At 55.0% G+C, this 21,710-nt stretch overlaps 8 protein-coding genes across 8 annotated transcripts; 3 read left to right on the forward strand and 5 right to left on the reverse strand.

Moving 5' to 3' along the window:
- Positions 1–164: 164 nt before the first annotated feature.
- Positions 165–4,312, reverse strand: F5144DRAFT_349970 (Glycerophosphoryl diester phosphodiesterase family-domain-containing protein). Its single transcript, XM_066784290.1, has 4 exons — positions 4,141–4,312; positions 3,945–4,063; positions 575–3,867; positions 165–520 (listed from the first exon to the last, which is right to left on the reverse strand). The coding sequence occupies exons 1-4, from the start codon at positions 4,155–4,157 to the stop codon at positions 311–313; spliced, it is 3,639 nt and encodes a 1,212-aa protein (XP_066639761.1). The 5' UTR covers positions 4,158–4,312; the 3' UTR covers positions 165–310.
- Positions 4,313–5,646: 1,334 nt separating this feature from the next.
- F5144DRAFT_582180 (uncharacterized protein) lies at positions 5,647–8,314 on the reverse strand. The gene has a single exon (XM_066789483.1). It carries the CDS (start codon positions 8,193–8,195, stop codon positions 5,844–5,846), a length of 2,352 nt encoding a protein of 783 aa, XP_066639762.1. The 5' UTR covers positions 8,196–8,314; the 3' UTR covers positions 5,647–5,843.
- Positions 8,315–8,755: 441 nt separating this feature from the next.
- On the forward strand, positions 8,756–9,810 carry F5144DRAFT_582182 (uncharacterized protein). Its single transcript, XM_066789484.1, has 5 exons — positions 8,756–9,015; positions 9,086–9,200; positions 9,255–9,320; positions 9,384–9,506; positions 9,563–9,810. Exons 1-5 carry the CDS (start codon positions 8,834–8,836, stop codon positions 9,704–9,706), a joined length of 630 nt encoding a protein of 209 aa, XP_066639763.1. The 5' UTR covers positions 8,756–8,833; the 3' UTR covers positions 9,707–9,810.
- A 20-nt stretch (positions 9,811–9,830) lies between these two features.
- F5144DRAFT_350128 (uncharacterized protein) lies at positions 9,831–10,710 on the forward strand. Its single transcript, XM_066784291.1, has one exon. It carries the CDS (start codon positions 9,975–9,977, stop codon positions 10,599–10,601), a length of 627 nt encoding a protein of 208 aa, XP_066639764.1. The 5' UTR covers positions 9,831–9,974; the 3' UTR covers positions 10,602–10,710.
- F5144DRAFT_350134 (ZPR1 zinc-finger domain-containing protein) lies at positions 10,711–12,408 on the forward strand. The gene is made up of 2 exons (XM_066784292.1): positions 10,711–10,953; positions 11,030–12,408. Exons 1-2 carry the CDS (start codon positions 10,819–10,821, stop codon positions 12,260–12,262), a joined length of 1,368 nt encoding a protein of 455 aa, XP_066639765.1. The 5' UTR covers positions 10,711–10,818; the 3' UTR covers positions 12,263–12,408.
- Positions 12,409–13,621: 1,213 nt separating this feature from the next.
- Positions 13,622–15,995, reverse strand: F5144DRAFT_595293 (uncharacterized protein; the record flags this gene model as incomplete). Its single annotated transcript, XM_066790677.1, has 3 exons — positions 13,622–15,626; positions 15,689–15,784; positions 15,901–15,995. 3 exons carry the CDS (start codon positions 15,993–15,995, stop codon positions 13,622–13,624), a joined length of 2,196 nt encoding a protein of 731 aa, XP_066639766.1.
- Positions 15,930–16,592, reverse strand: F5144DRAFT_582196 (uncharacterized protein). The gene is made up of 2 exons (XM_066789485.1): positions 16,186–16,592; positions 15,930–15,972 (listed from the first exon to the last, which is right to left on the reverse strand). The coding sequence occupies exon 1, from the start codon at positions 16,494–16,496 to the stop codon at positions 16,245–16,247; it is 252 nt and encodes an 83-aa protein (XP_066639767.1). The 5' UTR covers positions 16,497–16,592; the 3' UTR covers positions 15,930–15,972; positions 16,186–16,244.
- Positions 16,593–19,098: 2,506 nt separating this feature from the next.
- Positions 19,099–20,707, reverse strand: F5144DRAFT_550642 (uncharacterized protein; the record flags this gene model as incomplete). The annotated part of the gene is made up of 2 exons (XM_066787646.1): positions 19,099–19,136; positions 19,264–20,707. The coding sequence occupies 2 exons, from the start codon at positions 20,705–20,707 to the stop codon at positions 19,099–19,101; spliced, it is 1,482 nt and encodes a 493-aa protein (XP_066639768.1).
- Between the last annotated feature and the right edge of the window lie 1,003 nt (positions 20,708–21,710).

Consider the following 21,710-nt stretch of genomic DNA (forward strand, 5'->3'; position numbering starts at 1 on the left):
CACAAGACAGCAAATCATGAGAAGTACACATGTAGAAGAAAAATAAACCAGAGCTCTATTTGTTTAATCAAACACCGCACCTCTTCCGTGATGCGTCCCATATGCGAGACCCCATGGTGTTGAATCCATGCCGCTCAAATTAGAGCCGACGGCCTCCGACCTCCCAAACCGACCACCGGCCACGCAGCGCAGCATGTGGAAATTCGTAAATGCCCCTGTGATCCGAAATGCAACGCTCGCTCACATTCCCCTCCTGCGCCATCGCCGTCTATCACAAAATGAGCATCCCCCCAAAATCACACACCACAACTCACTCCGAGGCCCCTGTACTTCCGCTGCCGCCATTAGCAACCTCATTTCCGTTCCTGACCGCTACTTCCACCACCTTCTCCTGAAGCGCGTCGCCGTTCGTTGTTGTTGTTGTTGTTGGTGCCGTTGCTTCCCGGCCGCCCGTCAGACCCTTCCGGATGGCCAGGACGCTGTCGACAATGACGGCGTCGATACCCTCCTTTACTTGGCGCTGTAGATTGCGTTAGCAATAATACGAGAAGAAAAAGAAAAGCAAGATCCATACCTGCACGAGCTTAGGCTCGTTATTCAGCGCGCCATAACTCACGCACACCAGGCCATTCTGCTTCACGACCTTAACTAGGCGCGGGGAGTTGACAAAAGGCTCCGAGTTGCTCACGATACCCAGCAGGTTCCAGCGGGACGCGAAGCGGATCGCCTCCTGCAGGCTGCTGGCGCGGATGTCCCCCACGGGGCTGGTGCCGGCGTCGGTGAGGAACAGGATGGGGATGTTGGGCTGCTTGAAGCTCAGGCACAGGCAGATGTCCGGGTTGAACGAGCTGAAGATGACATGCCTGCCCCCACCGACCGCGCTCTCCTCCGTTTTGCCCGCGCCGAGATCGAGGTGGTCGTAGACCTTGGCGAGTACGGTGTCGCAGAACGAGTTGACTTCGACCGCGTACGTGTCCATGTCGTGCTCCTCGCTCTCGTGCAGCATCGGGTACTTGAGCTCGATGTTGAAGCCGACCGACGTGGGGAGCTTGTGGAAGAGGTCCTCGAGCGTCGCGAAGGGCGCCTGGATGAAGTTGCCGCGCGAATTGGCCTTGAAGCCCTTAGCCTTGAAGTCGCGGGTGTGTTTCATCCGCTCGTCCATGTCGTGGTGCTTGCTGAGCTGCTGATGGCCCGCCGCCGGCCAGTCCATCGACATGGACCGTTGCCGCGGACCGGGGCTGTTGCTCCGTGTCTTGTTGAGTTGTTTGTGCTGGGGCATGGGGGAGTAGCCGCTGTCACCGCTGCTGCTGCCGCCTTTGTGGCGGGAGGAGTCGGGGTTAATATGTAGGAATTGCTCGAGCGTGAGGGTGTGGACGGGCGCGTCGAAGCCCGTCTCGCTCACGAGAAAGTCGTGGTAGATGACGGGAACGTGGTCCTTGGTGAGCTGCACGTCGAACTCGACGTATTGTGCGCCGAGGTTGGCGGCCGCGATGAAAGACGGGACGGTGTTCTCGCCTAGTTGCAGGGACCGGTTAGAGACGAGGTTTTTGCCCAGGCCGCGGTGGCCGATCACCATGGTCGACGTCATCTTCTTCCAGTACGTCTGCTGCTCCGTCACCTCCATATTGGGGTGGGAGAAGGGCGTGATGACGAGGAAATTGAAGTTAACCGTGCCGATGACATCGAGGTTGGCGCCCACGATCGGGACGCAAAGGTCTCCCTGCAGACTCATCCGCTTGGTGCCGAAAGTCGACCGCACGCTAGACAGCAATGCTACACCACGCCCGACCTTGTTGTTGTTGTTACCTGAATAAGTCGGGACGATGTCAAACAGCAGCTTGACCTTAGTGGCATCGGCCGTGGTGAAGACGATCGGCTCAGTCGAGATGTTCTCATGGACGGGCATATCGATGATGGTCGGCTCGCCCACAGCGCCCTGCGCCGACACGACAATGGAGAGAGCCGTATCCAACTGGGTGTTGTGGGCTTCGGTGAGAGGTACTTTGTCCAGAGTCACGGCCTCGACATTCTTCCGCATGTCCATCGAACCGAGGCTCACAAGCACCAAGCTCTCGTCTCTGAGGTAGCGGTGCCCGAACGACTTGACCGGCTCTGCCGGGCGCGAAGCGCCGTTCGACCTCCTATCGCCAAGAGAGGCAACCTCGCGAGCCACGGGCTCTACGGTGGCTTTCTCATCGTCGGAGCTGGCCGTGTCTGTATCGTCCCCACCCCTACTATGCGCAGCCAGGAGGCGTGCAATAACGAGATGTCCCCTCAACGCAGCGTGTTCCTTGGCAGTCCAACCCGACGAGTCCGCCCTGTCCACATCGGCGCCGGCATCCACCAGCAGTTGGGCAACGGACGGGTGGCCATCTACGGCTGCTATGTGCAGCGGTGTCCAGGCGAACGAATTCTCGACCAGCTCCAAGTTCGCTTTCTGCTCCGCCGTCCCCTTCAACAAAACCTTGGCGCACTCGTCGTGGCCAAACCGCGCGGCAATATGCAACGCCGTCTCGCCGTGCTTGTCCTGCCAGTTAATATCCACGCCGGCGTCAACCAGCATCTCGACAATTGGCTTGAAGTTGGCCTTGGTCGCAATGGCCAAGACGGCGCTGGATTTGGAAACGGCCCGCCTCAATTCGGCCTTGTTGTCGCTCACGCCCTGCCAATCCTCGCCTTGGAGCAAGGCTTTGGTGGTCAGACGATGGCCACCGAGGACGCTGAGATGCACGGGCGCGTTGCCGTCCTTGTCCTGCCACTCCGGAGCATCGATGCCGTTTTCGACATTAAACTGCCCCCAGTCCTGCATTTTCTTCATCAGAATCTGGCAGACCACGACAAACCCGAACTGAGCAGCGTAATGTAGCGGGAGCCGGCCGAAGCTGTCCTTTGCACTCAGCGCCGCTCTCTGGCTTGGTTTGAGCCCCTCCAGCAAGTAAATCAACGTCTGGACCGCCTCGTCGTCCTTGGTGAGGAGATCCGACTCCTTCAGGCCACAAACTCTCGGGGCGGAAAGAGGCGACGCCGCCGGGGTGAGATAGCTTTGAGCGTATTGCGCCGCACCCGGGAAGGGGAACGCAGCCAAATTCGAGTCTTCCTCATTCTGAGCCGAGACCGTCTTTGTTCGGCCGATGTGGATCACCAGCCTGTGGATGCAGTTCCGCTCGTTGATGTCATCTGGTTCGTCTAAAGACGTGATGGCGTTCAGCAGAAATGCAATGCAGCCCTTTGACCGAGCGGAAATGGACCGTTGCAGCACGTTGAGCAGAACCTTCTGCGCGGCAGGTTCCGAGATCATGAGGTTCCCGATCGTGAGACCATCGGTCAGAGCATCCACATCGTCCTTCCGGATGGCCTGGTCGAGTTTGTCCAACAATCCGGAAGGGACGCTAAGCATGGCTTTCGCCGTTGCCCGCCCGAGGGAAAGAGTTGACCTCTCGGACCCAGCATCATCTACATGATGCCTGTCGCCCAGTACCGAAATCCACTTGTTGATTTCGGCCAGCAGCCTTGCGATAGCTGTATCCTTGGCAAACGGACAGGGATCAACTTTGGTTGAGATGTAGCGGTGCTGTGTGGTGGTTTGCGTTGCCGTGTTCGGAATCTTCTTGTCAAGTTTCTTCGTGATCTTGACAAACCCGCGGCGGTTGATCTCACCGAACCATTGCAGTTTCCGCAGCTGGCTACGCAGCTCTAGCAAGGCGCCCATCAACTCCTCAATCTCGTCATCGTCGAGGTTCGCAACAACATCGGGCGAGCTGCCATATCTGTCCTGCAGCACCTTGAGCCTCCGGTAGGCGTCGGCAAACTTTTTGTTGTAGAACGAATCGACATCTTCCAAGTTCCTATCAAGGTCGAAGAAGAATTCTGGCAGGGGCAGTCAGTACACATATGCCAGGTGTGTGTAAGCGAGGCCAGGCGGTCTCGGATTTGGTGATGCCTACCAGCCAAGTCTACCTGCTCTCCATCCTGGGCTGCCCTAACACCAGCCTTGATAAGTTTCTTGAGGCCCTTGTAGTTGATATACGAGCCCGCCCACTCTGGAACTTGATTCCTCGGTAGACTGCACACGCGGGTCAGTCGTTGGGGATCCCAGAGGGGAGATATGGTTTTGTATCAATATCTGCGGTATGTACCCACTTTCGACTAAACTTCATGCTGAAGCTGTGCTGAGATGTCGAAGTGCGGGAAAGCGAGGTTAATGTGTGTGGGTTGTAAAGAAGAAAAATGAAGTATGAGAGATGATCGTAAACAAGTCCACTTTGATAAAACTAGCGGTGCCAGAAAACAAGAAAATCTGGATGCGGATAATTGAGCGGTCGGAGGGTCTCGAGGAAGTGACCGGGATGAAACCTGGAACCTGCTGCTTGATGGAAGTTCAGTGGCTGGTCGCTTGCATTCTGAAAGGCACGGTCTATGTGGAAACCCGGAAAACACGGGCAGGCATGCAACGAAGGAGGAGAATCCTTTATCGCCCAGTGCCCTGGCCTCGGAGGTATGGCAATCGTGAAGAACGCGTTACCACACTGTGACGCAAACCGAGAGATGTACGAAGTAGGTGCGGCAGCAAGCAGGGCAGGGCAGTTGGAGACCTAGAGTTTGCCCGAGGCAACAACTGGGAGGTCGAACTACCGGTCTGGCGACCACTAAAAAAAGAACAAAGGCGGGCTTTTCCGTCGAGGGAGTAAGGAATGAATGGGCATGGGACTCTGGGATAGATGATGGTCAATAATAGTGATTCGGACGAGAAAACGATGGAGTGAGACCCCTGGCCTCCGTCTCTTCCCGTTTTCACAACGGGAACCTTATCATGAACCCGGTGGGCAGGGGTATCAATTAATAGACGGGCGGGAGGGTGCGTAAAACGCCTCATGATACCCATATATCCCAAGTACAGGTACATTTTCTTGTTTCCACGGCCCTGGCGGCGACTCAACTGTTCTCTGTGGCCTCAAGTCTCCAGGTACAAAATACGAAACGGGACAGGGCGGAGTGGGGCCTGGGAAAGGGAGGACCCCAGGCCGAGCCCCGATACCATAGAGCGGGACCCGCTGAATTCCAAGCCGCCTCGCCCGAACCGCCCGGGAACCAGTCAAAGGTCGCCGTGGCGTCCGGTGCGGCAGAGGATTGGTCCCATTGGGTCATGGACCGTCACAGATCTGGAAGAAGCCACCATCGACCATTGTTCTCTCTCTCATTGTGGCGGCCACTCGCCTGTCACTTCTCAACCCTCATGGCTTCCCAAGAGGCGACTTTGGGACGGTTTGCGGGGTGGCGAGTGCGCGGGACCGGGGAGGGCGCCCCCGCATCTCTTGCCCCGTGGTTGATCGAAGGTCGAGGGAGTTTCGGGGTCTAATGCAGGTTCCGTCCGAGCGTGCTCACCGCTTCCGGTGCTCTCAACCTCCCAGCCTTCCTCTCGACTAACGAATCTATAATACAAAAGAGGAAGAAGGGAGGGCCTCGTGACTCGTGTCGTTGAAAATATCATCACTAGTCAGTTGCCATTGGCGGGACATGCTGGTCTTGTGACAGCTCTCGCCTCCTCAGCGGAGCTGGCCAGAACCTATCCCACGCGACTGCCCCTGGCCAGTTTACAAACCCTATCCTCGTCCCTGGTTTCGCATACATGCATAGTGCAAAATCCCATCGTGGGACGTTATGAGCTACTATCAGCCGGGCAGGGCCTGTTAGGATATCCGTCAAATCCGTACCATGTGGTATTGCTCTATGTCCCACAGCTCTAGATCCCTTCTACCTGTGCCCCTTGGGTATATATGCGTACATGTACAGAACGCCGTCCTTCAAATGTATAGCTTACATATGCCAACGCCGCACGTCCCTCCTCACCAATCGTTGTGTTTCGGTGGCGCGGGAGTTCCCGCTGCCTCTCCCGCCGCCGTCGTATCCTTCGTCCAGAACAACATGCGTTTTGGCAGAGCCTGGAGCAACCTCGCAAAGGGGTCCGGTCTCGGCACCACCTTCTTTGCCTGCGCTTCCCGGTGTTCCATGCTCGCCAGATAGTGGTGATAATAAGCCGCGATTCTCACCAAGCTGACGTCACCCGAGTCGTTTTGCGTCTCCTCGAGCTTCCTGGCATATTTCTTTGGGAGCGACCACACCAGTGCCCTCTTGATCTCATAATCGAGCGCAGCGCTGAGGTGAAAGCACCAGGCCACGTTGTGTTCTACCGTCCCTGGCGTGTCATACAATAGGGCGCGGTTGATTCGTTTCTCGACAGCGATCGCAGGTTTATAGTGCGTCCACGTCCGCAATTGCCGCGGCATCTTTTTAGCGACGTCCTTGAGAATGGCGTGTTCTGCGCTCCGGATGTGGAAGTCAGCCGACACGGTTTGCGCCATCAACCAGTCCACCTTTGCTATGCGTTGGATGTGTATTGATTTCTCCATCTTTCGTTTCGGCCGCTCGGCCGCGAAGTCGAGAACAGATAGAACCATATCGAGTCGCTCGATGAGGGGTATGTTACTATCCAAGAGCTTTTTGTCAGCCCGTCTCAGCCACCAGCCCATCATGCTGGTGTGGTGCCACGTCTCCCTTATCCAGATGGCCGTCGCCAGGTGTTTGAGACGTGCTTTGTCGGATTCCCTCGTCAAGTTGTCGGACTGAATGCCGGCGTGTCCAACACCGTTAAACCCCGGGAGCGTCGTCGCCTGCACGATGTTGAGGAGGTGACGCAGTTGCCGGATGAGCCCTGGCCCGACAGCCTCGGGACCAAGAAGCATCAACGACGTTTGATCGATGTTGTCGAGCAACCCCCGGATCACCATCTTGGCCACGACCGAGTCAAGCAACGTGAGACAAGAGTGGAACAACCTCCACATCAAATCTCTGCTGACCTTCCATTGCTCACGGAGACAGACGCCAACCAGTTTTGCGCCCTCCCGGAGCATGCCGAAATCTATCAAGCCCTCCAGGATGGCTTCGGCCACGTTCTGTGTGAAAGGGGCCCGCTGGACGAAGTGTCCGCTGACTGCGGCAACGTCGTTTGTCAAGACCCAGTTCCGGAGTTCAGGGGACCGTTCAACGTAGTCGGCCGTCCTCCGCATTAACCCTATTCCGCGGGGGTCGTAACCGAACATGCGTTTGATGACGCTTTGGAAGCCGACGACGTCCCCCTTCAGCCGGTAGTGGTGCAATAAGCAGAGACATGTTGCTTCTGTCGGTTTCATGTGGCTCAGAAAGAGGAAGGAATCCACCACGGCTTGTGACAGGTTGTGCTCGCCAATGAACGAGAAAGCAAAAATCAACATGTTGTAATTTTGTATGCCTGGGGTAACACCGCACACGAGTAAGTTGTAGCAGATTTTTGCAACATAACGTTCCCGGAAAGGCGGCGACCAGTCGGATAGAATCTGCACGTTAATCTCGTTCAGACGCTCTCGTTGAACCACAGTATCGTTGGGGGCCAGGTCGGGGTGTGTGTAGCTGGGGTAGCCGTCGGATCGCAGCATGCGAATCATGGTGTTGGCCGAGTCTGGGCTATATAGAGAGGGGTGCGACCCGGGAGCTTCGAACTCTGTGATCCACCAAGCCTCTGCCATGAGTCGATCCACCAGATCGGTCATCATATCGGTCACTTTCTCCATGTGTATTTCGGTCTGAGGCTCCCGACGTTCGAGATTCCATTGCTTTTCGGCCGCGATGACCTCCTCGCACCTGACCAACGTTGTCTTCCTCGTATCGGGTAGCTCTGGGTTCCAAGATAGACCGAGCCCCTGGCGCACGTTCTGGGCTGTCTTGTGTCGATCTCGACGCTTCCGTTGCAGGTCCTGGAGAAAGTCGGCTTCAAGCTTGCAAATGTCGCCCAGCACGTCAAGTTTTTCTAGCGGTCCGGAGTAAGGAAGATCGGGGTACTGGGACGCGGCGACTTTGGCAAGGTCCTGGCCGGCCGATTCCTCGAACAACCCGGCCAAACTGCTCCTCGCCTCGGCTATCTTGTTGTCGAGCTCGCGTCTGCGTCTGTCTTTCCGGCCAGCGTCGACTACGGCGGCCGTCGCCATAATGGCGGTATAGCAGGCGGTGAAGACATCGCTAGCCATAACCTTGCGGCGTCCCAGGTTGCCCGCAGCGCTTGTCCTGCCCGTCGTCACCCGTCGTGCGGCCGTGTTTGTTGATCGCAGGCACGCCCGGCAGTGGCAGGCCCGCAGCTGGGCTGCCATTGACCGGAAACCCAGCATCGTCCCGGCATGTCGGCCAAGCTGAGCCTGCGATTTTGGGTTCCGGATTCGAGGAATCGGGTGTCGCCGAGGAATTAGAGCTGGCGCTTGAACACGAAGCTTGGTGGGATGATGTTGGGATTCAGAAATCACGTCAATTGTGAGCAATTTGCTTGGCCCGGACTGCGCTGTGCCGGGATCCACTCCAGACCTAGAACTTGGCTTGACGAAGTACCTAGACTCCACTCATCGAAACAGAATGTCGAGCTTTCTAGGTTTTTAAACACTTTCCCGGTGACAATTGATCTCTACAACTAGTGAGGTATAACAGATGACTTCCCTTCAAGCTTTAAGCGGGATAGAAATTGGGTGGTAACCCGTGGCCAGCATCATTGAACTAGGTTAGATACAAGGGTCCATCCTACCTATCTATCCCTTCCATACTCCCATTGCATCCGGCTGTCCCAATTCCAGCGATTGTTGCCACAGCTTGATAAATATCTTACACAAAATTAAAATCTTAGAAATTGACATAAAAGAGAAGAATAAAAGACACACATGTAGGCGGATAGATGTCAGGTATCTTAGTAGTTGAGAGTTGAGCCTCGTCCTTTCCCGAAGCTTTTGTTAAAGTGGGGCTGCTTCTTGAATCCCCCTCCATGTGGGGCAGAGTGCCCCTCAACACCACGAGCGTATATCGGCACATTTACTTCGGAAAACAACCAGAACACGACATTGCTGGACCGCCCCCGTATCAAAAGTTTGCCACCGCCGACGAACCATCAACCACACAGAAGAGTCTCGCAATGTATGCGCTCACACTTTCGGCGGAGTTGGCGGGGTAGGTTCTCTCTCCTATCGCCAGAGATGAGGCCAAGATCTCCGTGGCTAACTGGACACGCCGTGCTTAGGGTAACGAACCTGAGGCCGCAAGACACCCAAGAGAACAACTTCTTTTATACTTTCAAGGTGCAATGTACATCCTGTAGAGAGACCCATCCAAACCCTATCGCTGTCAACCGCTTCGTGAGTCTCATATATGCTTCTTTTCCAGTTGATGAAGGCTCACACCACATATAGGAGAACAACGAGATGAGCGGCAGCCGGGGCGAGGCCAACTTTGTGTGGAAGTGCAAAAACTGCAAGGTATAGCGTACCCCAGCGCCTTCGGTTCAACGCCGTCTGACCATGGTTATGTGCTTTGCGCAGAGAGAGTCGTCGGCAACCATCAAAGCCGCCCCAACTCCATACGAACAGACGGAACCCGCAAAAGCCCAAAAGATCATCGAGTTCGACTGCCGAGGTCTGGAGTTTACCGAGTTCCTTCCAGAGGTCTGTTACAGGACTCCCTCGAGTGAAACAGCGCACATGGTACTGACAGCAGCTAGGGCGAGTGGCTCGTGGACGGGATTGATTCGAATACCAAGTTCGAAGGTGTAGAACTGACAGAGGGGGAATGGTTCGATTATGACGAGAAAGCAGGGGAAGAAGTGAGCATCAAGGACCTCAAATGGGACATTGTGCGGGCATGATTGCGTAATTCCGTAGAGTTGTGGTTTAATGGTTCGCAATTGATTTACAAAATATATTATCAATTCTTGGGAGCTCAAACAACAGCTGATTGAGTTCAGTGGTGATGCCCTGTCCATCACCGAGGTAAACATCAACCAGGGTCCAGTGATGTAATTTGTCAGATTGGCTCTCAAGCCCCACTTGTGCTTGGTGTTTTTTCCACGAGAACATCAACAATCCGACCCTCCCCAGAAGCTCATCAACAAACTCATCACACTTACGGGCAAGATGAATCCTATCGAACTAACAGCGTCCCTCGGCTTTCTATCCGATGCTGGGCATCTACTAGCAACCACAGCACCTGAGACGTCGGCATACCTAATGAGCCGTCGCAACGACCTCGTGATCGAACACGAACTGACCCTGTCAGACAAGCACCGGCAACATATCTGCAGTTGTTGCGGCCACATCATGCTCCTTGGCCAGGGCAGTCAATTGCAAGTCAAGGCAGAGCAGAAAGCTAGCCAAAAGTCTCGTTCATCCCAAAGGCTCAAAGGGAAAGGACCGCCGAAGCCTCGTCCGCAGACGAGCCTGGGACCTATGAAAGTAGTCACCTGCGGTCATTGCGGCAGCCTGACAAATGTCAAACTGCCGGCGCCATCTCCCATTACAAGGCGCAAAGCGAGGGCGGAGAAAGTTGCTTTAGCTTCTAAGCTAGGAACAAGCACGCCACTATCCAGCACCGCCCAGGAAACAACCTCTCAAAAGACAACATCCAACGCCAGTAGCAAAAAAAGAGCCAAGTCCAGGAAAGCTGGATTGCAGACTTTGTTGAGCCAGTCTAGCGCGGCGCGGAACTCGGGGCCTGGGCTCGGTCTGAGTCTGGCCGACTTCATGCAAAGATCAAGCGGGTGAGTTCCTGAACCTTCGGGAAGCCTGGATGCGTCACACCAGGCTCCGCAGACAAGCCTGTGGCCATGACATAAGCCTGCCCAACGCTGCAGCCCCACTGTAGTTCAGAGGCGTCCTCAATCACTACCCCGCCAAAACTTTTGCAGCAAAGGTCAATTACCCCTCCAAAATTTTCTCTGGCACCAGACATCTTGGAAAGTACCACCGCAAATTAAACAAGATGGCCGACCTATTCAACACTATCGGAGAGAAGGCCGAGAAGGTCGCTCCGGTGGCCGCCCCTAATGGGACAACGGAGGACGATGAGAAGGTGGTTGAGGAGATCGAGTCCCTCTGCATGAACTGCGAGGAGAATGTAAGTCGCACGCATTCACTTCAGAATCGGAAAGACCGGCGCGTTGATGGATGCTTGCTAACCGCCATCCCTACAGGGTACGACACGCCTTCTCTTGACCAAGATTCCCTATTTCCGCGAGATTATCATCATGTCCTTCTCCTGCGACCACTGCGGCTTCAGCAACAACGAAATCCAGCCTGCAGGCACCTTCCAACTCAAGGGTGCCCACTACGAGCTCCGGTTAACAGAGATGCCCGACTTCGAGCGCCAGGTTATCAAGTCCGACACAGCCGTTGTTAAGTTCATTGAGCTGGATGTGGAAGTCCCCGCTGGCAAGGGCCAGCTCTCGAACGTGGAGGGTCTCCTGAGAACGATCATCGATGACCTAGAGTTCGGACAAGAGAAGCGCAAGGAGGAAGCTCCTGAGGTATATGCCAAGGTAGCCGAGGTCGTTTCTCAGGGCAGAAAAATGCTTGCCGGCGAAGCATTCCCATTCCGCGTTTCGGTTGACGACCCGGCGGGCAACTCGTTCATCGCCCCTGACCCGCGCGACGGCGTCGGCAAGTGGTCAAAGCGAGAATTTCTCCGCACACCTGAGCAGAACGCTACCCTCGGTCTTACCGACACCGCCAAAACGGACGAACTCGACCAAGACGGTAACATTATTCCCGATCAGATCTACCAGTTCCCGGCCTCTTGCCCCGGCTGCTTGCACTCTTGTACGACCAACATGAAAATGGTTGAGATCCCGCACTTCCGGCAAGTAGTCATCATGAACACGTCATGTGACGACTGCGGGTACAAGTCGAACGACGTCAAAACCGGCGGCGAGATCCCGGAGAAGGGCAAGAAAGTCACCCTCCGCGTCCGCAATGTCGAAGACCTCGCGCGCGATATCCTCAAGAGTGAGAGCTGCGCCCTCGAGTGCCCTGATCTCAGCCTCACAGTCAACCCCGGCACTCTCGGTGGCCGCTTCACCACGGTCGAGGGCCTGCTTACCCAGATACGCGACGACCTGCACGGCCAGATCTTTGAGGCCGATGCCGATGCCGGGCCGGCGGCGCGCAGGAACGACTCGCTCGACAAGGAGGAGAAGACACGTTGGGAGAAGTTCTTCGACGATCTCAACGCAGCCATCAAGGGCGAAAGGGAATTCACCATCATACTCACAGACCCGCTCGCGAGCAGCTATGTTCAGAGCACAGCCGAGGACCCCTCCCAGCCGGACGAGCAGATGACCATTGAGGAGTATGAGCGCACAGACGAAGAGGAGGAGGACTTAGGGCTGAAGGATATGAAGACAGAGGGGTACGAAAACGATGTTTAGATGGGGAGGCGACTTAAATTCTTACTTTCATTTTGTCGGAGGATATGAGGCGGCGATGGGCTGATCGATAGAATCTGCGATATACCCTTGTTCGGGTCGATATGAAATTACATGATGTGATGCCGCAAAGGCCATGGATGAAGCTTGGTTTTTTCCCTCGTTGTTTCGTACCATGATGGGTTTAGTGTTGGGAACGGAATATATTCAAACAAGCTTTGTATTGCATAGTCCCCAAGATACTTTTCAAGAGGTGAAGAACACAAAATTTTACATTCTACGCCGCTCAACGATTTAACGAGGGGCTATTTCGCAACATCGCTTTCCAACGCCATCAGTAGAGAACTCCAACGCTCCAACCCTCCCAATGGCATTTTTCTCTAAATCGTTCTGCAAAAAAACAAAAGTGGGCTGTTCATTAGGAATATTGTAAGGGAGGACGGGGTTGGGTAGCAGAGTGACGATAGGTAAGGATTTGCATTAAGCATGTAGTCTAAGTGTCGTACAGCAAAACCTAGACACATAACATTGGGAACAAACGTCTCCCAAGCCATCTATTTCCCTCGCGAGCATAAGGCTTTATCCCTCCCGTGGTATCACTTCCTCAACAACCACCAGCAAAGCAACGGTACACGAAAGCAAGTGAGCAAGCAGGCAGAATAAAAAAGGGATCGGCAAATCAAGAGTAAAATGCAACGGATGTTTGCTAGCTATTAAGGCCAGTGGGAGAGCAACGCTGAGTAAAAGCAATGAGGAAGCTGCCAGATGCTTCAAGCATTAAGAAAGCCACCACCTCCCCCGTCCAAGTCGCAAACAACAGTTTCCACACACACATAACTTCCGCTGCTTCGAGACCCGCGGTCAGGATGGGAAAGCAAGACCATCGAAATGGATCACCCATCAACAAAGCCAAGAAAAGAGAGCAAAGGAAGAAACGCAAAGCAGCAGTCGCCAGAAACCCCCCCCCGCTCGATCCCAGGCAAATTCATCCATGTCCAGGACTCCTAGACGCCCCTCCCCCTCCTTATCTCCCCCATCAACCCTCCCAGAGACCGATTACAACCCCTATACAGATGGGAGAAGGGCCGAAGATAGAGAGAGAACCCCCACGCCATGGAAAAAGAATCCGGGTATCGCCCATCCCATCGCCCAACATTAAAAACACATAAGGAAAAGGAAATTTTTAGACCACGCCGGCCCCATTCTCAAACGACAAAAAAAGAAGGAAAAAAAGGAAAAAAGACGAAGAGGAGCGAAGCGCGAGGTCTAATGATAACGAAGTCGAAATTGTCGGTGAAAGAAACCGGAGAAATAATTGAACCCATCCATCCATACGCACAAAGCCAGACCCCTCACGCCACCTTAGAAGAAGGTCGGTTTCGTCAGGACGCGATACTCGACATAGTCCTCACCATCGATGGTGATGATCATGCCCTGGCTGACCAGTTTGCCTTGGAACGGCCCGTTCTGCTTGCGCTGGTACTTGACGCCCATGTAGATCTTCGCGTCCTCGCCGCCGGCGCGGAGGCGGTTAGCCTCCTGCGCCTCCCACACCTTATTGAGACGGGAGACGTTGTCCTGGAAGTGGCCGTTACCGTTGCCGTCGCCGCCGTTTGCGGTGCTGTGATTGGAGGTCAATCCCGCGGCGGCCGCGGCGGCTGCCGCAGCGACTGGGCCGAGGGATGTCTCGCGGCTGGCGGCGCGCAGGTCGGCGCGCGCCTGGGCGGCCTCGAGACGGGCGATCTCGCGGCGGGCGAGCGAGTTGGTGCGCTCGAGAGCGGCGGGGCTGGGCCCGGGCGGTGTGCGGTTAGCGGCACCGAACTCGACGTCGGGAAGAGGATGGCGGCCCGCTGCTGTCGCCGCCGCACGAGGCCCGTTCTCGAGGCGTCGTGACTGGCGAAGTTCCTCGGTGGGTCTAGGGGACATGAAGGAGGATGCTGGGCTGCCAGAGCTGTGACCGTAGCTGTCCACTACTACGGCCCCCTTCATGGCAATGGGGAGAAGATCCGGGTCGTCCTTCCGGAGGGGTATGCCGCTCGCAAGGCTTTGCACGACCCGTTGCTGAGCTTCGTAGACAGCCTTGGTCTCATTTGCGACACGCTCTTCTGGGCCCTCCCCAAAGTCGAGTTGGCGCTGCCGGACCCGGCAGTACTCCTTAACCTCATTCCTGCTGAGCTTCCGAAGGTGGGGGTCGAACTCGACCTCATCCCAGTGGATCCAGAGCGCGCCGGCACCACTTGGAAAGTTACCAATGACGGTCCGCCCATCACGCGTCTCACGAGTCAGCTTGACCCTGAACATGTCGTTGGCGCCGAGAATACCGAACACCGCATGTTTGTTGATGGGATCATCCTCGCTAGACATCTTCCAGTAACCGAGAAGGATCCTCGTCGGTCTGGTACCGGGTATATTATCGAGGGACTGCTGAACGGACTTTGGCGACTCGGACGGTACGCCAAAGGAACCAGCCAAGCGGCGCTTCTTGCTCTCGGGTCGATTGGGAATGACGGCATTTGCGGGAACCTGGGGCCCGTAGGCAACCAAAGGTGCCGTGGCGGCATCCGGGGGCGGGTTAGTCCTCACGCGTTCAGCAGCCATATCGGCGGCATCCAGGTCTAGCCTAGCTCTGCTCTCCGATGCCTCATCCTTGAGGTGGTCCTCAGCGCGGATTTTAACGTATTCTTTGACCACATGGTGATTGTGACCAACGAGGTGGTCATTGAAAGCTACCTTGTCAAAGGTGACCCAGCTACCACCAGGACCGGGCGGGATTGGATATCTCTGGTCCATCGGCCGGCCATCCCGGGTTGTGGGCTGGATGCGAGTGCGGAGGCGATCTCGGATGTCAATAAATCCAACAACCCCATGCTTATCCGCCTCGTTTTCGGCGGGTGAATCACGCCAATAGCCAAGTAGCACCCCCTTTACGCCACCGACGCTCTGTGCCTTGGTGGGGCGAATCGGGCGGCGGATATCCATGTCTTCGGTAGGTGCCGGGCTGGCGTCCTTCTCACCGACGGATTCGGCATATACGCCCGAAACCCGCTTCCGTTTCGTATGCTGGATGATGAGCGGCTTGTCCTCTGCTTCTCCCATCGTAACGTCTTCCGATTCAGGAGCCTGGGTTGGGGACGACTTATTATGAGCGTTGCTCCCAACAACAATTTCGTCCTGCAGAATATTAGGGGGAACACTTGAGGTGTGGCTCAATGTATCCTCGATGGGGGAATCAGGTGGCGGTGTGAGTTCCTCGTTGTTATCCAGGTCGATATCCTCGGTGGTATCAGCGGGGCTGCCCGGCTTGCTATCCTCGTAACTCATCAGTTTATTTCCGCCGTTTGGTGGCGGATGGTTGCCGTTGAGACTGCTATTCAGCTCAAGTTAGATACAATTAGAGAATGTGCTTAGAAAACATGCGACAGAACTTACAGGTAAGGTGAGTCTGCTGGCGGAGAGGCAGTGCGGCCCACAGAAGGCGGCTGGTCGAGAAGACTACTTTCGCCCTTTGCTTCCGAGGGAGGGATACTAAAGGTGTTCCAAGATGTTAACATTTGCCTGACAAGTCGAAGAAGGCGTGTAATCGGTGGGGGTAAATGGGAGATAGACTGGGTGGTACTCGAAGGAGGTGGTGAATGGCTTACATCTCGGTGGGTTCTTCTTGTGCCGGAGTCTCTGCAATACGGGATGTAGAAGATCCATCCATCCCCGAGTCACTGAATGTGGCACTCGTCAGCATCTCGGCCTCGAGCGGTAAGTGATTGAAACGCTCGACCCGTGTTAAATCTGTGCTTGGCAGATGGTAGAAGCGATGGGCAACAAAGAAGCACTAGGTGAACGTTGGGAACAAGGGGATAAGGTGACCGAGAATCCTTCAGAGCATGAATGGGTATGTATGTATTGGGGCCGAGCAAAAGAAACGAGCTTGCCTTTGGGAACGTGATCTTGGTAGGAAAGACCTGACCGTGGCTCTCATGTTAGCCCTCTGTTATTTGCGCGTGAAAGATGAGATGAAAGGGCCGTGAAGTTGATGCTGCGGGAAGTAACGAATGGAAAGGAGAGGGGGGAGGGAGGGCGGCTGGCGGTAACACCGACAAGAGTCCTTCCCGAGGCAACTTAAACTTGAGAGAACGAGAAAACAAAATGATCGAACTGCTCTTGACAGGAAGTGGTTGTAGGATGCGCCCAAGGGGGTAAATAAAAACAGATAAAAGGGGGGATTGTACCAGGCCATGCCCATATCTCCATGTTTCTAATAGAACAATTAAGAATGAACGCAGTTAACTCACTCATCGGTCCGCTCAATTTTTGTTTCCATGGGAGCAGGTGACAGGGCGACGGAAGGTGAGCCATCCCCTGTCATGATAGCTTCAGGAACCGAGTCCATCTCGGTCATGTCTTTGTTTACTGCCCGGATGCAAAGAACTCAGGCTCACGTCTTGGAAATTGTCAGTGATGGGAGATCAAGTAAGATAACAATAATGTGGGTGAAAAGGCAATCATCAACTTGGAAAGTATACAGGGAATTTCAGAGGAAATGAAAACAAGGAGAGAAAATATAGGGCAAGCACGAATAATACCGAGGAAATCGGATGATGAGTGGAAACGCGCTTACCCTGCCTGACCTGAGCCAGTCAACCGCCCAACGTGGCAAACGGCACGAGTTGGACGAGATTAAAAAAAAGTCTTGGCGCACTTTTGTCTCTTGCTGGGAGAAGTAAAGCAATGGGCTGCCTGTTTCAAGAGGCCGGGTGGTAAATTCCGCCTGAGGTTGCAAAAGCACCGAGCGAGCTTGGGTGAGGTGTGATGGCTTGAGGTTGAGGTTGTCGCAAGTGAGTCCCAAGTCGGATCATGCAGGGTGGTTTTCGTCTCCCAAAGCAGGATGCGCCAAAACACGGACTACGGCTGGCGCCGGGCTTGGGTGTGATAAGGCGATGTAAGATACCAGGGTATCAATCCAAGGTTGTGTTCGAAAACGGATAAGAGCAAAAATAGGGACGTGTATTGCAAGTATTGCAAAAGAAAGATAAAAGAGTTACAAACCGAGGGATAAATGTGAGTAGTAAGAGGAGAGAAAAGGGAAAGTGCGGTGGGAAGCAAGGTGAACTGGCGTAAGTGGGTAGATAGGAGCAATTGAAACCAAGGGAGACAGATCATTTGTCGAGGCCGGGGGAGACTTGAAAGGTACGGGTTACAAGTACCGGAGGATGACGGGATGATTCAGTGTTCAGCCAAAATTGCACCAGTTGAGATTTGAGAACCCCTTGGGCTGGATCGGGGCTAAGCGAGGGGGACTCGGGAACTCTGCCAAAAAAATGCCAAGTCCCCGCCTCTCATTGGACTCAGAAAAAAAAAAAAATAGCGGACGTTCTTCGAAGAGGTCGAGCAAACAACACAATGATAAATTGCGCGGAACCGCTGTGGCTTCCAGAAAACATGCCAAAGCGCGACCTAGCCCTAGTGAACACTGTGCCAGAGCGTTCTCGTCTATTTATGGTGTTATTTGTGAGTTGGCCGCCCTTCCAGAGGAATCCTACACCCTTGCATCGCTACCTTCCAGATCAAGCGGTCGCCCTGAAGCTCAAGGCGTCTGAAACATGCCCATAAGGTTATCTGTTGCGTCAGAGTGGTGGAAGCTTGGCCTAGATCTCCGGAAACAGCCGAGTCCAGTCAATAACTAACCACCTCTAACTAAACTATTGACTGAGGGCTCAGCCCACGACGAGTGTCCAAGTGAGAAATAAACGACGCACACCCTGTTTTGAGCATTTTTTTTTCACTTCACTTGTCTTTCGAGGGAGGTCGGCTCCTTACGGCCGCTGATCAATATGTTACGAGAATTAATAGCCGCGCCCGCGGTGGGTATCAGGATTGTAGAGTCGACTCTTGTGGTGCGATGGTGAGAGAGGCTCCACATGGAACGACCCCATTGGCTGGCCCGTTTGCAACTCAAACCCAGCCTAAATCGCGACTTGTCAATCAAGTCAGACGGTGCAACGCGACAAAACGACATTGTGGCTGCATGGTCCTCGCAGTTATTGGAAGTGTCTCTTGTTACCCAAGCACTGTATGTATGACAGCATAACGCAGCCACTTGACCAATATCGGAGTTGGTGGGTGAGTGCCGCCTCTTATGATTCCCGTTTTCTTTGACTTGGATCTGTTGGGTGAAAATGAAGCAAGTGCAAGCTGAGCGGAAGCTAAGCGCAAGCCAGTGAGGATCACCAACCCAAAACTGCTGGGACAAACCGACGCCACATTTTCCCATCATGTGAGTCCCACGCCGAGCCAACCAACGATAGGTGCCAAAATATATGCAAAATGGGTTGCTTGGCCAGACTTCCCAACCAAGAACAAACCAACGGGAACCGCAGGATCCCTTGTCACAACCTAGCCTTGCTCGAGCCTTGTTAGGTACCTCACCTCATCCAAGCAACCTATGCCGTCAACCACTGCGAATATGGCGTCTTTAGTCGCCATGACCAGGGAGACACGACACCCCGTACTCGAGCCCTTTTCCCCCTACCTTTGTGTGACTCGGGCTAGGTGCGTATCAGGTATGACAAACAAGGCGCCATGACAGAATCCCCGGGTTGAATACGAGGAACATCCGTGGCTGTCAGGAGTGAGTGGTTGATTGCCTGTAACCAACGACCCGGGATGTTTCGGATTGGCAATGCAGCCAAAACACCAACAGCACAACAGGAGAAAGATCGGAAACAAGAGGTTGGAATGCCCGATGTCAAAACTGGACACGAATAATTGAGTCTATAATGACCTTGCGGGGTATCGACACCAACCCGGTCTGTGTATTTTTTAACAAGCCAAGTCTCAGCTCTCAATCAACCGTCCATCTCACAATCCACGGACCCCCACCCTCCTTTTGGATTAACAAACCAACAAACAACAAACCAACAAACAACAAACCAACAAACAAACTCTTCACCTCCCCCTCCCCCGACCCCTGCCGCCGCCCCCACCACCCCTCCCCCCTCTCCCACCCCTACCATTATTCCGACCCCCACCCTTCTTCCCGCCTCGTCCACCCCCACCACGGAAATCAAACCGGCCATACACCTCCTCCGCCCCAAACGTGCCCTCAGCAAAGCGCATGTAATTGATGACGCCGTGATCGACAACAGCGACCAGCACATTGCGGTACCCATGCTTCAGGCGCGCGTAGATGCGCCCGGGCCCGGTCCACTCGGGCTTCCCGGGCGCGGGCGGGGTGGCGCCCAGCAGGGCGGTGATCTCGGCGCCGGTCGGGACCGACGACGCCTGCGCGTCGACGACCGCGAGCTGGAAGTCCGGCGGCGGGTGCCGGAGTTTGGTCCATTTCTGGGCGGATTTCCAGACGTGGAAGTGGATTGTGAAGGGGTCGTGCGTGGTGGGCGGGGTGGTGGTGGTTGGTGTTGCGGATGGGATGTGGCGGGGGAGGAGGGCCATTTGGCGGTAGATGGAGGCGTAGGAGCGGTAGAGGCCTGGTCGGACGAGCGGGCCGTAGGGAGGGTGATGGGGGGTGGTGGTGAGGAGTGAGGCGAACCATTGCCAGAGGGTGGTCGTTGCTGGTTTTGTGGCGGGGTGGTTGACGGTGGGTGGCGCTCGTAGGATGTTGTAGCCGCATCGTTTGAGATTCGAATAGACTTGAAATTTCTGTAGGCTGATCTTCCCTCGCTCGCCGTCTTCGCCGATGAGGAGCGCATAGGCCGCCTGGAGACTGAGTGGGAAGCCAGCGTCGTACTCGTCCACCTCGTCGTCCTCGTCGTCCTCTTCGCTCTCTTCCTTCACAGCCTCCGCGGTCCCATCTGGGGGGAAGAGCTCCTCCAACCCTTTCAACGGCCACCACAGGTCCAACGACCCCCTCTCAACCAGATACAACGCCTCCTCCGGCAACAACCAATCCCTCCCCCTCGCAGGCCTGTCCTTCGCCTGCCCCGTAACCGCCCTCCCCAGCGCCTGGCTCGCCACCGACGAACCCTCCAACACCACCACCCTCTCCCTCACAAACCCAAACGGCTTCTTCTCCCCCTCCTTCCCCTCCTCCACCTCCTCCTCCCTATACCCCTCCCACCACCCCGGAAAAAACCACCCCCTCGCCAAATTCCCCTTGCCCCCCCCCGAATGCACGCGCGTATACGAGAGCACATCGCGCATCGCCCCGCGGCTCTGCTCGAGGGCGTCGGCCTGGGCGCGCGTGCCGTGCGCCTCAAAGTCCTTCTCGCCGCGGCGGATCGTCTGCGCCGACACCCCGGCCGTCTTGCGGAACTGCAGCGCCGCCGCAAACGCCCGGAAGTCTTGCGACGCCGCCCCTTCGTCCTCGATCAGGTCTTCTGCTGTGAGTTCGTCCGTGGCGGCGGCGGCGGCGGTTTTGTCCGTGGGGAGAGGGGAGGGGGAAGAGAGGTGGGGGGCCGGCGGGGCGAGGGCGGGGTTGTCGTCGTCATCGAGGGGCATGGTGGGCGGTGGTGGTGCTTTGTGTGTGGGTTTTCTTGAGGGTTTGGTGTGCGGCGTCTGGCTGGTGAGTGTTGATATATTTCGTTATCGGCGGGTTTGATAGTGTTCTTGCTCCGCGATGACTGATCGCCTACGCTGTGGGGATGCGGTCGCGCGGTATATGTACAATTCGCCGGCTGTGGTGGAGGAATATTGGGGGAAAGATTTGGCGGTGGAACCTTGCAAGGTAATATTCAACAAATAGGCTTCAAGCAAGTCTTGTAGAATGGACTTTGGGGAGAAGAGCGAAGCTTGAATGGGGTTCCACTTGAGACGAAAGTTGATTTTCTTGCTGGTACTTTCAGCCATTAGGGTTAGGGTTGTACATTGATTATTTGCCCTGCCTGCTGAGTCTTGAGAGTTTCCTCGATCCTTTAGCACAACACAAACAGTGAACAGGACACCACATAATATCTACAATCTCGAATCTAGTATAATGGTTCATGTTATGTAGATTGATTCACCACTACATCTATGTTGTCAACCTGATGTTTTAGGGATATGACATTTTCCATGGTCGGATCCTCACTTACTCTCTGGCTTTAACCATCTACATAACCCACAACTCGAACGTGGGTCTATCACATACGACCATACCTGCCAGAAAACACGGGATCCCGTCCGCTCTCCCCTAGTTAAACTCGCAAGGGCCGAACTAGTAGTTGGGTCGGTGACGACCAGCGAATCCTCGGTGTTGTATGTTTTTGTTCCTTCTTATTCTTTTTGTTGTTTTCTTGCCCTCTGTTGGCACCCCTATGCTACTGCCACCATGAAGCAACTAGAACGGTGAGCCCGTATCCAAGACATCGAAGGTTGGTCTAGGAACGCAGCCTACAATGTGATTTTGGAGCGTGGAGAAGGAATGAATACTTACTCATCTGAAGCCATAGTCCGTTGACGGTATGTGAGTTTCACGTGTTCTATTACTGTTGTCTCTCGTTTGATATACCCCGTTCAACAGGGA

The sequence above is a fragment of the Chaetomium tenue genome (genome assembly GCF_020726465.1).
Source record: "Chaetomium tenue strain MPI-SDFR-AT-0079 chromosome Unknown F5144scaffold_6, whole genome shotgun sequence".
In the NCBI taxonomy this organism is placed as follows: domain Eukaryota; kingdom Fungi; phylum Ascomycota; class Sordariomycetes; order Sordariales; family Chaetomiaceae; genus Chaetomium; species Chaetomium tenue.